Source organism: Corapipo altera, unplaced genomic scaffold (assembly GCF_003945725.1).
Source record: "Corapipo altera isolate COAL_440 unplaced genomic scaffold, ASM394572v1 223, whole genome shotgun sequence".
Lineage (NCBI taxonomy): Eukaryota > Metazoa > Chordata > Aves > Passeriformes > Pipridae > Corapipo > Corapipo altera.
The window spans coordinates 301,574-316,918 of NW_020885074.1; the positions used below are offsets into that span (position 1 = coordinate 301,574).

The 15,345-nt window shown below is 69.3% G+C and overlaps 4 protein-coding genes across 6 annotated transcripts in view; 2 read left to right on the forward strand and 2 right to left on the reverse strand.

The window, feature by feature from the left end:
- Nucleotides 1-263: 263 nt before the first annotated feature.
- On the reverse strand, nucleotides 264-5,778 carry GDF11 (growth differentiation factor 11). The gene is given in 4 exon segments (XM_027669300.1): nucleotides 264-982; nucleotides 1,402-1,775; nucleotides 5,300-5,603; nucleotides 5,605-5,778. Coding segments are annotated over 4 exon segments (1,134 nt in total). The 5' UTR covers nucleotides 5,680-5,778; the 3' UTR covers nucleotides 264-601.
- A 1,979-nt stretch (nucleotides 5,779-7,757) lies between these two features.
- INPP1 (inositol polyphosphate-1-phosphatase) lies at nucleotides 7,758-10,309 on the forward strand. Its single transcript, XM_027669298.1, is given in 7 exon segments — nucleotides 7,758-7,789; nucleotides 8,478-8,692; nucleotides 8,768-8,828; nucleotides 9,168-9,368; nucleotides 9,447-9,621; nucleotides 9,697-10,084; nucleotides 10,086-10,309. Coding segments are annotated over 6 exon segments (1,134 nt in total). The 5' UTR covers nucleotides 7,758-7,789; nucleotides 8,478-8,488; the 3' UTR covers nucleotides 10,191-10,309.
- A 513-nt stretch (nucleotides 10,310-10,822) lies between these two features.
- CD63 (CD63 molecule) lies at nucleotides 10,823-14,295 on the forward strand. The gene is made up of 8 exons (XM_027669299.1): nucleotides 10,823-10,895; nucleotides 11,325-11,398; nucleotides 12,502-12,690; nucleotides 13,210-13,284; nucleotides 13,374-13,469; nucleotides 13,537-13,680; nucleotides 13,759-13,842; nucleotides 14,078-14,295. Exons 2-8 carry the CDS (start codon nucleotides 11,333-11,335, stop codon nucleotides 14,141-14,143), a joined length of 720 nt encoding a protein of 239 aa, XP_027525100.1. The 5' UTR covers nucleotides 10,823-10,895; nucleotides 11,325-11,332; the 3' UTR covers nucleotides 14,144-14,295.
- A 298-nt stretch (nucleotides 14,296-14,593) lies between these two features.
- Nucleotides 14,594-15,345, reverse strand: part of RDH5 (retinol dehydrogenase 5) — a 3,257-nt gene continuing 2,505 nt past the window's right edge. For 2 of the 3 annotated variants that reach the window (XM_027669266.1, XM_027669267.1), the window contains exon 5: nucleotides 14,594-14,899. In XM_027669266.1, the coding sequence (XP_027525067.1) occupies nucleotides 14,676-14,899 (224 nt within the window). In that variant the 3' untranslated portion in view covers nucleotides 14,594-14,675. The remainder of the gene's footprint in view (nucleotides 14,900-15,345) is intronic. The other variant, XM_027669268.1, reaches the window with a different exon arrangement.

Genomic DNA, 15,345 nt, shown 5'->3' on the forward strand with positions numbered 1-15,345 from the left:
AAGAAGGGAGACGGTTTCCTCCCGGGCCGGAACAGCCCCGGCGCGCCCGTCCCGGGGGTCCCGCTGCCGGACCCCGCTGTCTTCGCTCCGGCGGGAGCCCGTGGCTGCTCGGGGACCTCCAGGTCACCTGCCCGTGGGCGTCACCTCGGCCGCGAGGTGGGCAGGGGTGGCCCCGTTCCCGCTGCTGCTCCAGGAGCGCGAGGAGGGGCCGCGGGGTCTCCTCGGCCTCCTCCTCTCCCCGTTGCTGCTGAGCTGGGGTGGGGGAGCCGCCCGGTGCCGTGTCGCTGTGTCACCGTGTCACCGTGTCACCTGTCACCGTGTGGGGGTCCCGGCCCCCCCTTCCCTTCTCCGTTCGGTTGCTTTATTGCACAATGCATGTCGAATCGCGGGTTTGGTGCAGTGTTTCTCCGTGGGATTTCCTTCTCTCTCTCTCTCTCTCTCTTCCAACATCCAAAGGAATTTCAATGCTTGGTCTTTGTATTTTTTTTTTCCTCTCCCCCGAAAAAAAAAGAAATCTTAAAGAAAAGCAAGAAACAGCGGAAGAAACGAGGAGCTGGCGGTGGAGGGGGTGGTGGGGCGGAGGGGCAGCCCCAGCCGGGCTCTAGGAGCACCCGCATCTGTCAACCACCATGCCGGGGATCTTCCCGTAGATGATCTGCTGCTTGTCGTTGAAGTAGAGCATGTTGATGGGGGACATCTTGGTGGGGGTGCAACAGGGCCCCGCCGAGCCCCGGGGGTTGGCCTGCTGCACCAGGTGGGTGTGGGGGTACTTCTGCATGAACATGTACTCGCACTGCCCCGAGCAGTAGTTGGCTTTGTATCTCTTGGGGGCGATGATCCAGTCCCAGCCGAAGGCCTCGAAGTCGACGGTCAGGGGGTAGCGGCAGCAGCGGGACTCGGTCGAGTGCTCGTCGCAGTCCAGCCCCAGGTTCCGCCGCGAGCGCTTGTTGTTCTCCAGGACCCGCAGCTCCATGAAGGGGTGCTGGGGGGGGAGAGGGACACACTGAGCCACCACCCCGCTGGACCCCGGCCCAGCCCCACGGGATGGCAGCGGCCCCATGGCAGTGTCACCAGCCCCATGGAGCTGCCACCAGCCCTACTGAGCTGTCGCCAAGCCCTATCAAGATGTCACCAATGCCATGGAGGTGTCACCAGTGCCATGGAGGTGTCACCAGTTGCACAAAGCTGTCACCAGCTCCATGAGGGTGTCATTGTCCCCCTGGAGCTGTCACTGTCCCCATGGAGCTGTGACAAGCCCCAGGGAGCTGTCATTGTCCCTGTGGAGCTGCCACTGCTCCCCAGATCCGTGACCACCCTCCCCCTCTGTCACCCTCCCCACAGAGCCACATCCCCACCCCTCCCGATTGCCCCCACACCCTCCACTCCCCCGAGGACACTCACCAGCCCCTCGGCGCCGGGCCCCAGCGAGGTGACGGCCAAGTCGTTGCCGTTGGGGTCGAAGGCGTTGATCTCGATGCCCCAGTTGTTCTGCGGCTGCTTGAACCAGTTCTGCAGCACGTGCTTGAAGTCGATGCTCTGCCAGTGCCCCAGGCGGGAGTTGAGGTCGATCTTGAGGGAGCGGATGCGGATGTGGCGACTGCCCTCGTCCGTGACGGGCTTCAGGCGCAGGATCTGCAGGTAGACGGTGGGGGTGTGCTGGACCGGCCGCAGGTACACCCAGAGCTGCGCCTTCACCACCTTCGTGAACATGATCTTGGGGCTGAAGTTGAAGAAGCAGCAATGGGGGTTGCCCTCGATCTGCACCACCGGGTCCGCTGCGGGAGGAAGGAGGCGTCAGGGGTGGCCCCGGGATCCCTCCCAAACCCCGGGACCCCACGAGCTCCTCCTCGGTCGTTAGGAGTTGAAGGTCGGGTCAGAGGCTGCCCCGGGGGTCACCACCCCTCCACCCGCGGTGATCCCCGGCTGCCCCCTGACCCCGGGGAATCCTGAGCCCCCTGGAGCGAGCCTCCTGCGGAGGGGGCCGGGCTGAGCGGGGCGGGGGGCTCCGGCCCCATAGCACCTGCTCGGGGCAGCCGCTTCCCAGCACATCCCAGCGCTGGAGCTGGGAATGTGCCCGGCCCCAGGTACCTCTGGGCTCTATCTCCCACCCCCCCTCTGCACCCTCCCTGAGCCGGTTTATGGGGCAGCACCACACCTCGGGGGTCTCTCCCAGCCCCCCAGTACGACATGCCAGGGCCACGTGCTCAGAGGTGGTGAAGGTGAGTGGCCCCACAGGGACATCCACCTCGGTGGGGTGACAACCCCGAGCACCCACCGGACCCGGGGGTCCCCGGAGGTCCCTCCCCCAGCCCCACGGCAGCACCCCGGCCCCGCGCCGGCCCTCCCGGCCCGGCGAACATCTGTGTCAAATTGAGCTGGGAATTCGCCCCCCGCCCCGCGCAGCCCCCTCCCCCTGCACCGGTCAGGTTTAATAGCACCCAGCTGCAGCAGGGCCATTTGCTGTGCCGAGGCCTTCCCGGGCTCACGAGGGTCACGACACCGGCCATAGCCCCCGGAATGCTGCCCGGCCCCCCGGCTGGGGGGGCCCCGACCCCCCCGGGATGGGGGCACCCTCCACCCAAACTCCCCCCGTGATGTGCAGTGCTCAGACCCCCGACTGAACTCCCCCGTGCCCGTCCTCTCAGCAGGTTGTGCGCCCCCAGCCCCTTGGTGGAGGCTTTGCCACCCATCACCAGTGGGATGTCACCCCACGGAGGGCTGTGGGCGAGGTGACACCCATGCACAGGGGTCTGTGGTGGCCAGTTTGTGCCATGAGGTGGGATCTGGGGGGTCTCCAGGTGGGAGATGCCGGAGCAGTGCTGGAGCCGGGGCAGGTCCTGGGGAGCTGCTCCTGAAGCCCCTCGCTGGGACAGCGGCAGCACCGGTGGCACCGCTGACCCTCTGCCGGCCCGGGGGTCGCTGTGGCATCCCGGCGGACACCGGGGCTCTGACTGACATCTCGGGGGGACATCGGGCCCGGGGGGAACCGGTGGGGGGGGCTCTGACACGCTGGCTGCGGTGCCAGGATGCTCGTCCTGTCGCTGTGGCAACAGGGGATAAAGGTTACCGGGACACCGGTCACAGCTGGGCATGTGCCGGGAGGGGGCCGCCCCCGGCCCCCCCCACTCTCTTTGTTCCCACCGGGGCCCGGATTCGGGGCTCCCACCCCCGCCCCATCAACCTCCCGACTGGAGGCCCCCAGATCCGCGGAGCCCCGAGGTGCCGTGTGCCAGAGGTAGCTCTGCCGTGTCCCCATGTCCTTGTGTCCCCGTGTCCTCACGTCCCACTGACCTTGAGCGGCTCCGGCCCCCCCCCGGCCCCCCTCCAGCCCCTCGCCCCGGTCCCCCCGGCCCTCATCCCCCCTCATTAAGCTCCCTCCCCCCCCGCGGGTCGCGGGGGTCACGGGTAGCCCCTCAATGGGTTTAGGACCCAATTAACCTTCCCGGGTTCCTCCTGCAGTTAAAAACCCCCAGGGGGGTGGGGGGTTTGGGGGTGGTGGCCGGGGATTAATGGGGGGGCGGCCGGGGGGAACCCGAGAGCTTTATGGCTCTGCTGCCTTTAAAGCCCTTTCCCTCCTTCTGTTCAGGAACCATAAAACCCCCCACAATTGCCCCGGGGGGGCAAGGAGGGAGGAAAAATCATAATAATAACGGAGCGGTGGCAGTCAGGGGTGGGGAGCGGACCTGCGGCGCATCCGGCCGGGGGTCCGGGGAAGTGAGACCCCCGGCGCGGGGCCATGTGGGAGGAGGGGCTGCCCTCTGGTATTTATTTTGGGGGCCCCCGAGCTGTGAAGGGGTGGGAGGGGGGCCCGGGGGCCGTGAGCGCTGCCGCGGCTGAGGGAGGAAAACCCCAGCGTGTCGTCAATTTTATGGGTAATAAAATTTCAAAGCCGCCCGAGTCTATTAATGCCTGGGAAGGAAATTCGTCGGGGGGCGGCAGGAGGGGGGCAGCGCCTCACACTTCCCTCCCTTCCGCTCGCCCTTCGCACCCGGCCCCCCGCCCCCTGTCCCGGGGGTCCCACGGCTGGAGCAGGTGGAGAGACCCCAGGGGATCTGGGGGGGGACGGGGCCACATCACGTCGCAGCAAAGTCCCCGTGACCTGTCCCCTCCCTGCTGTCCCACCGGGGACCCCTCACACTCCTCACAGCCCTCACAACCCTCACAGCCCTCACACCCCTTGCACCCCTCACAGCCCTGAGAGCCCCTCACAGCCCCTCACAGCCCTCACAGCCCCTCACACGCCTCAGAGCCCCTCAAAGCCCTCACAGCCCCTCAGCCCTGAGAGCCCCTCACAGCCCTCACAGCCCCTTGCAGCCCTCACTGCACTGGCCTGTCCCCAGCACAGCCTGTTGTCACATTGATGTCACCTTGTTTGTCACCCTGTTTGTCACCCTGCCATCACCTGCCTGTCACCTTCCTGTCACCCTGCCCTGTGCCCTGCGGACCTGCCCAGTGCCCCCAGTCTGCTCCCTGTGCCAGCTCCCAGTACCCAGTGCGGGGTCCTGATGCTACTCCCAGTGCCCAGTCCCACTCCTGACTGGTGCCAGTGTCTGGTCACAGTCTCCAGTGCCCAGTCCCCAGTCCCAGCTCCCAGTGCCAGGTCCCAGCACTCACTGGCTGGTATCAGTCCCTATTGCGAAGTCCCAGTCCCCCATCCCCGGTCCCAGTCCCCAGTGTCAGCTCCCAGTGCCGGGTCCTGGTGCTACTGCCCAGTCCCAGTACCTACTGCCAGGTTCCAGCACCCAGCACCCAGTCCCAGCACCCAATGTCAGGTCCCAGCACTCAGTACCAGCTCCGAGTCCCCAGTCCCAGCTTCCAGTATCAGGTCCCAGCACACAGTATCACCTTCCAGTCCCCAGTGCCAGCACCCAGTGCCAGCTCCCAGTCCCCTGTCCCAGTCCCCAGTGGTCAGTCCCAGTCCCGTCTCCCGGTTCCCAGTGCCCCGTACCGGGGCTGCCGCGGCCGCGCTGTCCCATCCCCATGTCCCTGGGTCCCCACGTCCCCACGTCTCTGTGTCCCCGCGGGACCTGCACGGACCGGGGGGAACCGGGAAGCCCCGAGGGGTGTCGGGGAACCCCGACGAGGGTCGGAGAGCTCCGGGGGGGTCGGGAAGCCCCGAGGAGGGTCGGGGAGCCCCGGGGGAGGAAGCGGAGGATGGGGCGTCCTGGAGGGACGGTGCCGGCGGGCGGGAGGGGACCGGGGGATCGGGAGGGGAACGGAGGGGGGAGCCCGGGCAGGGGTTGGGGGTTGGGGGGAGCCCTCCGGCGAAGTTTGCAGCGGAACAAAGGGCGGCACTGACTTTCCTGGGCCATGCTGATGACGGTCTCGGTGGTGGCGTGGTACTCGTCCTCCTCCAGGTACTCGTCGTGCTGCAGCGAGTCCCCCTGGAAGTCGTGGAGGTCCAGGAGCTGCTGGAGCGGGGGGGCCTTGGGCAGCAGCTGCTTCACCACCTCCCGGGTGATGTTGGGCGCTTCCTTCAGCCGCAGCTTGCTCAGGATCTGCGACTTGATGCTCTCCAGCCGCAGCTCTTTGCTCTGCCGCCGCCACAGGCACACGGGGCAGGCGGGCTCGGAGGCGGGGGGCTGCTCCACCGACCCCCCCCCCGGCCACCACCGCCACCACCGACCCCAACAACCACCACACCGGGGCCATGCCGGGGGGGAAAACAAAAAAATACATAAAAGAAAAAGAAAAGAAAGAAGAAAAAAAATAAAACCCTTCCCCACCGGGCCGCCCCCCCGCCCCGCTTCCACCGCAACGCGCAAGGGGGGGAAGGCGGTAACGGCGGCGGGGGCGGGGAAGCGGGGACCCCGGGGGGGGCCGAAGGGGGGGGGGGGGGATGAAAAAAAGCGGCGGTAGCGGCGGCCCCGGGGTTTTATACCCCAAGAGAAGTGTGTCGTCAGCGGCCTTGATTGGCTGCGGGCGCACAAAAGAGGTTCTGGCAGGGGCTTGGCACCAGCCGCCGCCGGCCCCCCGAGCCCGGGGAACGGCCCCGCCGCCGCCCGGTGCGCCCCGGACCCCCCGCCCGCCTCCCGTTCGGGGCGGGGGGCGGCGCCGCGGGACCCGCTCCCGGCAAGTGCGACCGGGGGGATGCGCGTCCCGGCAAGTGCACCGCCCCCGGGATGCGCGTCCCGGGCCCCCCCCGGACTCCCCCCACCCTCTGAGCCCCCCCGCTCGCCGCGCTCCGTTGCCGGCCCCGGCAGAGCCCCGGAGAACCATCGGTGTGTTCCGGGAGCGGCGAGGGCGGGCAGAGCCCGCCCCAGGGAAGCCCAGCTCTGACTTGGGGGGCACGGGGGTCCCCGGTAGGCTGCAGTGGGCGCTGGGGGGGTGGGTGCCCGGCTTGGGAGAAGCCTGGCACCGGGAAGTGCTGCAGTGACCGTCAGCGGGTTCCAGGAGTAACAGGGACCTCGGCCGAGGGAAGCCCAGCCATGAGTTGGGGGGCACGGGAGGTCCCGGGGGGCTGCAGCGGGTGCTGGGGGGGCAGAGGGGGAGGCTGAGCACCGCGGGAGAAGCCTGGCACCGGGCAGAGCTGCAGCCACTGCCAGCGGGTCCCAGGAGCAACGAGGACCATCACACCACGGCCGAGGGGAGACCAGCCACGAGCTGGGGACGTGGGGACTCCGAGGGATCACGGGGGTCCTGTCCCCAAGGCGGGGGCGCTCGAGCTTTGGGGGGGCAGAGCAGTGAGGTCGCCCCTGGCACGGGGCAGATGCCGCCGTCAGTAGGTTCCAGGAGTAACAAGGATTGCCACAAGCACTGAGATCAGTGTGGGGACCCCACAGGTGACCGGGGACACCCCCCCTCACTTCTGGTGCCGGCCCCATCAGAACCATGGAGAGGGGAAGGGACACCGGGGATACACCGGCACCGCTCCGGCGCGGCGGGGGTGGTGAGGGGGTCCTGGCCCGGTGCGGTGGGTCACTGACACGGCCCGGGCGGGGGCCTGTCCCGGGGTGGGTTTGGGGGGGCGGCCCCGTTACCCCCCCGGTCCCGGGGGCGGTGCCAGCGCGTCCCGCCAGGGGGCGCCACTGAGCTGCCGGGGTCGGTCCCACAGCGCCGGGGGGGCGGCGCCACCGCGCGGCCACCGCGGGAACTGCAGGGGGGGCACCGGGACCCCAAAGGGACCCCACGGGGGGACACGGGGACACACAGGGACCTCAGGGACCCCAAAGGGACACACAGAGACCCCACAGAGACACCCAGGGACCCCACAGAGACCCCAAAGGGACCCCAGAGGGACACACAGAGACACCACAGGGACACACAGGGACCCCAAAGGAACTCCAGAGGGACACACAGAGACACCACAGGGACACACAGGGGACCCAGGGACACACAGAGACCCCAAAGGGTTACACAGGGACCCCACAGGGACACACAGAGACCCCAAAGGGATACACAGGGACACACAGGGACACACAGGGACACCACAGGGACACACAGGAGGAAGTGTGGGGAGGCGGGAGGGGACAGGGACCCCAAAGGGACACCACAGGGACCCCATAGAGACCCCACAGGGACCCCAAAGGGACACCACGGGGACGCCGGGGGCAGCGGGACCCGCAGCGGGGCTTCCCCCGCCGCCACGGCAGCACCGCTCCCCGGCGTGACACCCCGGGAAGTCGTCCCGGTCCGTCCCCCCCTACACCGGGGTCCCGCCGCCCTCGGGGGTCTCGCCCCGTCGGTGTGACCCCTCCGCCGGCCTGCGGGAGCGAGCGGGTTAAAGCGGCTCCGTGACGCGCCCGCCGTCCCCGCCCACGGGCCGCCCCAGGAGCTGTCAGCGGCCCCGGCCCCGGTAACGGCAGCGGCGGAGGCTCCCGAGGGGGCCGGGGGTCCCCGCGGGGGCGGGTCGGGGTGGGGGGCACCGGGGGGTTGGGCCTCGGGGAGGGGGGGAGGTTTGGGCCGCGGTCGTTACGGGGGGGTCCCATCGCCCCGCGCCTTCCGGGGGGCAGCGGGGACGCCCCCCCCGCCCCGACCCCTTCCTGCACACGCGGGACAGACACCCCACACCCCGCGGGGGCACCGGGGGGGCACCGGGGGGAAGGCGCAGCCCCACGGCCGCGTGTCCATCTCCCCGTGGCCCCGTGTCCTCCTGGCCCCGTGTCCCCATGCCCTCGTCCTCATGTCCCCACCTCTCCATGTCACCACGTTCCCGTCACCACATGTGTCCCCACGTCCCCGTGTCACCCTGTCCCCACATCCTCATGTCCTCATGTCCTCACGTCCCCACCTCCACATCCCCATGTCCCCGTGTCCCTGCAGGCCCATGTCCCCACTCCCTCATCCCGACGTCCCCATGTCTGTGTCCCCACATCCCCACGTGCCCAGGTTCCCACGTCCCCATGTCACTCTGTCCCCCGGTGTCCCCACACACCCCCCTTCCTCCCTCTGCTCCCGGGATCACTTCGGGGCCGGGCAGGGCCCGTCCCTGGGCTCTGCCCCTCCCGGGGGGTCCCCTGAGCGCCGTGTCCCCCCAGCCCGTCCCGCCATGGGGGGACTGCTGCAGGCGCTCGTGGGGGTCTCGGAGAAGGCGGCGGAGCTGGCGCGGCTGTGCCGGCGGGAGGAGCCGCTCTTCCAGCTCCTGGTGGCCGAGAAGACGGGCCCCGACAGGAACAGGAGGTTCCTGCAGGACTTCAAGACCCTGGCGGACGTTCTCATCCAGGAGGTCATCAAGCACGACCTGGGCAAGGAGGTGGGTACGGACCGGGGGGTCCCCGGGTGCCCCGTGCCCCCCGGGCCACGTTGAGTCCCCTCTGTGCCCCCCCAGTTCCCGGAGCTCCAGGGCCACATCCACGGGGAGGAGTCCAACGAGTTCAGGGACGTGCAGGGTGAGTCGGGCGTCACCGGGACAGGGGGCTCCACACCGGGGCCACAGGGCTGTGACTGAGTCGGGGGTCCCTGTTCTGGGGTTGTGACTGAGTCGGGGGTCCCAGTGCTGGGGCACACGGGGTCACAGCTGAGGGAGTGTCCCCACACTAGGAATGTGAAGCCGTGGCTCACTCGAGGGTCCCCTCAGCAGGGTCTGTGGGGCTGTGGCTGAGGAGGGGGTCCCCACGCTGGGGCCACACGCTCGTGGCTGAGTTGGGGGTCCCCACACTGGGTCTATGGGGCCGTGGCTGAGCTGAAGGTACCCATGACGGGGCCGGGGCTGACTCAGGGTGTGGCAGGGGGCATGGTGGCCGTGCGTGTCTGTGCCACACGGGAGGACACGGTGGCCCTGCTGCTGTCTGTGCTGGGCCCCGAGCAGGCAGCGGCCGAGCTGCTGGCGGACGCCGTGCACCGGGACGTGGTGCTGGGGGATGTGAGGCTGGCGGGCGCCGAGCCCGGTGTGTCCCCCCAGGACCTGGCTGTGTGGATAGACCCCATCGGTGAGTGGGGGCTGCAGGGGCGGGGCGGGGAGCGGGGACCCCCTTGTGCCGCCGCTGAGCCCCGGCTGCGACCCCCAGACTCCACCAACGAGTACATCGGGGGCCGCGAGGACGTGCCCCCCGTGGATGGCATCGCCCCTGCCGGGCTCTGCTCCGCCCTGGTGCTCGTCGGGGCCTTCGACCGCCTCTCGGGCCGCCCCGTCCTGGGCGTCATCAACGAGCCCTTCTTCCGACGGGACCCCCAGACCCGCAGGTACCGGCACCGCGGGGGCACCGGGGCGACCCCCGGGGCGGGGGGATCCGCGCTCACCGTGCCGTGTCCCCGCAGGTGGCAGGGCAGGTACCACTGGGGCGTGGCCCACGGGGACACGCGGCTGTGCTCGCTGAGCCCCCCCGACCCCCACCCCGTGCCCCGCGTGGTGCTGAGCCGGGCGGAGGGGGCGGCCGTGCGGGGGGCTCTGGGCCCCCTGTGCGGGGGGCGCCTGCACTTCGCGGCGGGCGCGGGGTACAAGATGCTGTGTGTGATCCTGGGGCTGGCGGACGCCTACGTGCTGTCCGAGGGCACCACCTTCGCCTGGGACGCCTGTGCCCCCCACGCCATCCTGCGCGCCCTGGGCGGGGGGGTGGTGGCCCTGGAGGGGGCCCTGCGAGAGCGGCGGGAGGGGCGCGCCGGGGACCCCCCCGAGCTGGTCTATAACCGCCCGGCAGAGGGGGCGGGGGGGGGCCGAGCGCTGGGCGAACAGGGGGGGCCTCGTGGCTTATCTGCACCCCCAGCACCTGGAGGCCGTGCTGGGGGCACTGGCCACCGTGCCCGGGCTGTGAGCCTGCGGCGGCCGAGACCCCCCGGGTGGGTATGGGGGGGCTGGGACCCCGGGGTTAAGGGTTCAGGATGGCTGGGATCCGGGGGTATGGGGGGGGCTGGGACCAAGGACAGTGGGATGGCAGGGACCCCGGCGTGGGAGGTCAGAGGGGTCTGGGTCCCTGGGGTGTGGGCTCAGGAGAGGCTGGGACCCCAAGGTGTGGGGTCAGGGCTGTCTGGGGTGCAGAGCAGGGGGTCTCAAGGACCTTGAGGTGCAGTCACAGGGTGACAGGGACCAAGGGCAAGGGGATGGCAGGGACCCTGGGTTTGGGGTCAGGGGTGTCAGGGATCCCGGGGTGTGGGGTCGGGGGGCTGAGACCCCGGGTTTGGGATCAGGGGTGTCAGGGACACCAGGGTACAGGATACAGGGGGACAGGGACTCCGGGGTTCCCCGGAGCTGGGGTGGCCGAGACCCCCTGACCGAGGGCAGCCGGGACGGGGTGGGAGCTCTGAGTGCCGGGTCCCCTCGCTGGGACCCCCCGTATGTTCCCCCCATTAAAGCGCCTCTCACACCCCCGTGTCTGTGCTGCCGGGGCGGGGCGGGCCCGGGGCGGCGCCGGGGCGGGTCCGGGGTCCTGTTGACTCCCCCGGGCCCATCACATGATCGGGGAGCGCTCGGGAAGGACGGCGGGGAACGGGACCGGGAACGCCGGGAGCACCGGGACCGGGTGGGGAGCGACACCGGGACTACCGGGAACGGGGCGGGGAGCGGCACCGGGACCAACGGGAACGGGGGGAAGAGTGGTATTGGGAGCACCGGGAGCGGCGGGGGAGCGGCACCGGGACCACCGGGAACTCGCTGAGGCTCCTGGGCTGTGGGGGGAGCGGCACCGGGAACTTCGGGAGCCCCTGGGCCGGGGTGGGGAGCGGGACCGGGACCACTGGCACCGGCAGGGGTTGTGGAGCAGCCCCGAGAACTCCGGGAGCGGGGGCGGCAGCACCAGGAGTTCCGGGAGCACCGGGACCAGGGGGGGAGCGGTGCCGGGACACCGGGGCTCGGTCCCCGGGATCGGGGCTGGGGGTCTCGGGCCGGTGAGCGGGAGCGGGGTCGGCCCGGGCGCGGGGCCGGGGCCGGTGCTGAGCGGCGGCTCCCCCAGGACGGGCCATGGCGGTCGAGGGGGGGATGAAATGCGTGAAGTTCCTGGTTTTCTTCTTCAACTTCATCTTCTGGGTAAGTGCGGGGCCGGGGGGCACCGGAGGCACAGCCGAGGGGGGTCCCGGGGCCGGCAGAACCCGGTAGGGGGACCCAGCCCCCCATCCCCCAGACCCTGAGTTGGGGGTAACGGGGACGGGGGGGGGAGTGTCCTGCTGCCGTGGGGGTGGTCCTGGAGGGGCAGGAGGGGACCCCTGTGCCTACTCTTGGTCTCTGCAGCCCCACGTACCATCCGTCGGTTCCAGGGTTAACGGGGGAGCCCGGCCCTGGGGACCCCGCGTGAGGGTGGGGGGGGGGGACCCCTTCCTGCCTGGGGTCCCCCGATAAGCGGGGCGCGGGTTTGGGGAAGTCGGGGTGAGGAAAGAGGCGCGAGAGCCCAACGGCCGCAGCGGGGGATGGGGGCTGGGGGGGTCACGGGCCCCTTCCCGGCCGCTCTCTCGCCCCCCCACGCAGGGAGTCACTTGTCCCCACCCTAATCCTGCCGGGCTGAGTCACCCCTCGAGGGCCGGGGGAGGCGGGGGGGACACGGTGACACGGCGGGACACGGCGCCAGCCCCCCCGCCCCCCCCCCGTGTTTGTGCAGCGGCGGCCGAGCCCACGCCCCGCGAGCAAACAGGGCACGGCACGGGGGGGGAACTGCCGCCACCGGGACACGGGGGAAGCGTGGAAAGGGGGTCCCACCCTTGCGGGGGGCTTGGAAAGGGGGGGAATAGACCCCACAGCCGGGCAGGGGCGAGGTGTCCCAGCTCCCGTGGGAGGGGGCTGTTGGTGTTTCCTGGTGGGATAAACTCCCCCCCACACCGGCACCCCCGATCCACAGGGACCCCCAGGGCGGGGAGCTGGTGCCAGATTCCCCCTCCGAGGCCTCGCGTGGCCGGAAGGCCGGACTTCCTGGACTTTCCGGCACTCGTGGGGCCAGCGGTGCCCCCCCGTGCCCCCCTCCCACCGCGGGGGGGCTGTGCTGGGAGAGAAACCTCCCATGGCCCCCAGGAAGGGGGTCCCCGGTGTGAAGGCAAACTCCAGAGAGGCTGCGGGTGCCCCCCCGCCCTGGTAGCTCGGGGGGGTCCCGGGGGGGTCCCGGCTGTGCCCCAACACTCTGTGCCCCCCTCTGTGCCCCCCAGGTGTGTGGCGTGGCCCTGATCGCCATCGGCATCTACGTCCAGGTGGCCCTGGGTAAGGCCCTGGTGGTCAGCGGTGGCTCCTCGGCCGGGACCCCCGTGGCCATCCTGGTCCTGGGCGTCATCATCTTCTTCATCTCCTTCTTCGGCTGCTGCGGCGCCTGGAAGGAGAGTTACTGCATGGTCACCACGGTGAGGGGGAAACCCTGCTGGGTCCCCCGGGACATCCCCATCCAACCCCCCCACAGGGACACCCCCATCCAAGCCCCCTCCCTGACCCCCCCAATGTGACCCCCATCCAACCCCCCATCACAATCCCCACCGTGACCCCCAACCCAATCTCCGCTCCCTGAGCCCCCACTGTGACCCCCTCACCATAACCCCCCCTGTGACCCCCCCCTTTCACTGTGACCATCCCCTGATGTGACCCCCCTACCACAACCCCTCTTGTGACCCCCTCAACTCACCCCTTCCCTGCAGACCCCCACCATAACCCCTCACTAACTGCCACCATGACCCCTCCACACTGTGACCCCCCCAAAATACTCAACCCGACCCTCCTGAAACTCTCCCTGTAACCCCCATCATGACCCTCCCTCACTCTGAGCCCCCACCTGACCCTGCCACTACAACCCCCACTCAGCCCCCATGAACCCCCACCCCCACTGTGACCCCCGGGGACCTCCTGACCCCCCCCCCGTGCCCCCCCAGTTCGCCGTCCTGCTCAGCATCATCTTCCTGGTGGAAATCGCCGCTGCCATCGCCGGATACGTCTTCAAGGACAAGGTGGGGACACGTGGGACAGGGACAAGGCCCCCCCTCCCTCGAGGTCCCAGGGACCCCCTGGCCCCGGTGTGACCCCCCGCCCCCCCCAGGTGAGGTCGGTGCTGAAGGAGGGGCTGCAGGAGGCCATGAACAAGTACGAGGAGGACCCGACATTGACCGAAGCGCTGGACGAGCTCCAGAGGAAAGTGAGTATCGGGATGGGGTTGTGGGGGGCATCCAGGCCCCCCTGCCCCCCCCCCTTCCTCCTCTCAGTTCAAGTGCTGCGGGGCCAACAACTACACGGACTGGGCCAACATCAAGCAGTTCCAGGCCAACGACACCGTGCCCAGGTCGTGCTGCCGCATCAACACCACCACCTGCAACGTCCACCCCAGCCCTGAGACCGTCTATGAGGAGGTGAGACCCCCCCTCCCAGACCCCCCTGCCATGCCCTGGGGGGGTCCTGCACCCCCTGAACCCCCCTGTCCCCCCCAGGGCTGCCAGGAGAGCATTGAGGTGTGGATGAAGAAGAACATCCTGATCGTGGCCGCGGTGGCTCTGGGCATCGCCTTCTTCGAGGTGGGATGTGGGGCTGAGCCCCCCCCAGTGTGGGACTGACCCCTTGGTGTGTGGCTGAACCCCTGCAATGTGGGGCTGACAGGGCTGACCCCTCCCAACACCCCCACTGTAGGACTGTCCCCCCAACCCCGCTGGAGTGGGACTGACTCTCCCCCCTCAGTGTGGGGCTGATGGGGCTGAAACAACCCCCCCCCCCCCCCCATGTGGGACTGACCCCTCTTTTTCCTCCCCCCAGATCCTGGGCATCATCTTTGCCTGCTGCCTCATGAGGGGCATCCGCAGCGGCTACGAGGTCATGTAGCCACCCCGACACCCCCAAGGGGGCTCTGGGGTCCTGGGGGGTCCCCCTCGGCTCTGCTGGGGCAGGGTCCATGTGCCAACCCCCCCCCGGGGGTCCCTCAGGGCCAGGAGGTGTCCCCGGGTGTGGAAATAAAGAGAAAAAGCTTCCGTAGAGCTGAGTGTGCCCCCCGGGAGTGGGGAGAATGGGGGTCCCTCGGGGGTGGGACAAGGACCTTCCTGGGTGGGGGCCATGTCAGTGTCCCCAAATCCTCATGTGCCTCCTCAATGTCCCCAAGTTCCCACGTGTCACTGTGATGTCCCCAGCAATCCCCGAGCAGGCTGGGGTCAGGCTGGGGGGGCTTATTCACCACCATTGGGGGGGGTCTCACAGCTCTTGTGGGGATCTGAGGGCTCTGTGGGCCACCTCAATGTCCCCAAATTCCCGAGTGCCAACAGCCCCTAGCAGCCCCCGAGCAGGATGGGGGTCGGGCCAGGGGGTTTATTCACCACATTTTGAGGGTCTCATCGCCCCTGGGGGAGGTCTGGGGGGGTGTCTAACGAACACGGTGGGCCGGCTTGGGCAGGATGGTGGCCAGGACCAGGTCCACAATGCAGGAGGGCAGGTAGGAGGCCGGGAGCCAGAGCAGCTTCGCGTCCCAGCCCGCGCTGTAGCGGGTCCGGGGGTGTCGCGCCCCCAGCGCGTGTTCGATGCACCCCGTGACCTTGGTCAGGTCCCCGTCACACATCAGGGTCATGATGAACCTCTGCACCTTCAGGTCTGGGGGGAAAAAGGGGGCATCAGGTGGGGGGGAAGGGGGTTCAGGGAGGGGGAAACAGGCAGCGGTGACTTTCTGCACCTTGAGGTCAAGGTGAAATGGGAGAGTGGGGGAGCTGAGGCAGAGATGAGCTGGTGCACCTTGAGGTGTCAGAGATACAGGAAATATGGGAGTAGGTGAGGGGAAACTGAGGCAGGAGTGAGATGCTGCACCTTGAGGTCTGGGGGGGTGCGAAAAAGGAGGGTCAGGAGAGGGGGAACTGAGGCAGAGATGAGCTGGTGTGCCTGGTGTAGCATCGTGTGGGTGCAAAGGATGCAGGAAATGGGGTGGTATGGAAGGAAACTGAGGAAGCTCAGGGGGATGAGGGAAAAGAGGGTTCAGGAGAAGGGAAACTGAGGCAGAGCCCTCCTGCCCACTCACACTTATAGAAGCCCCCCCCCCCCCCCCC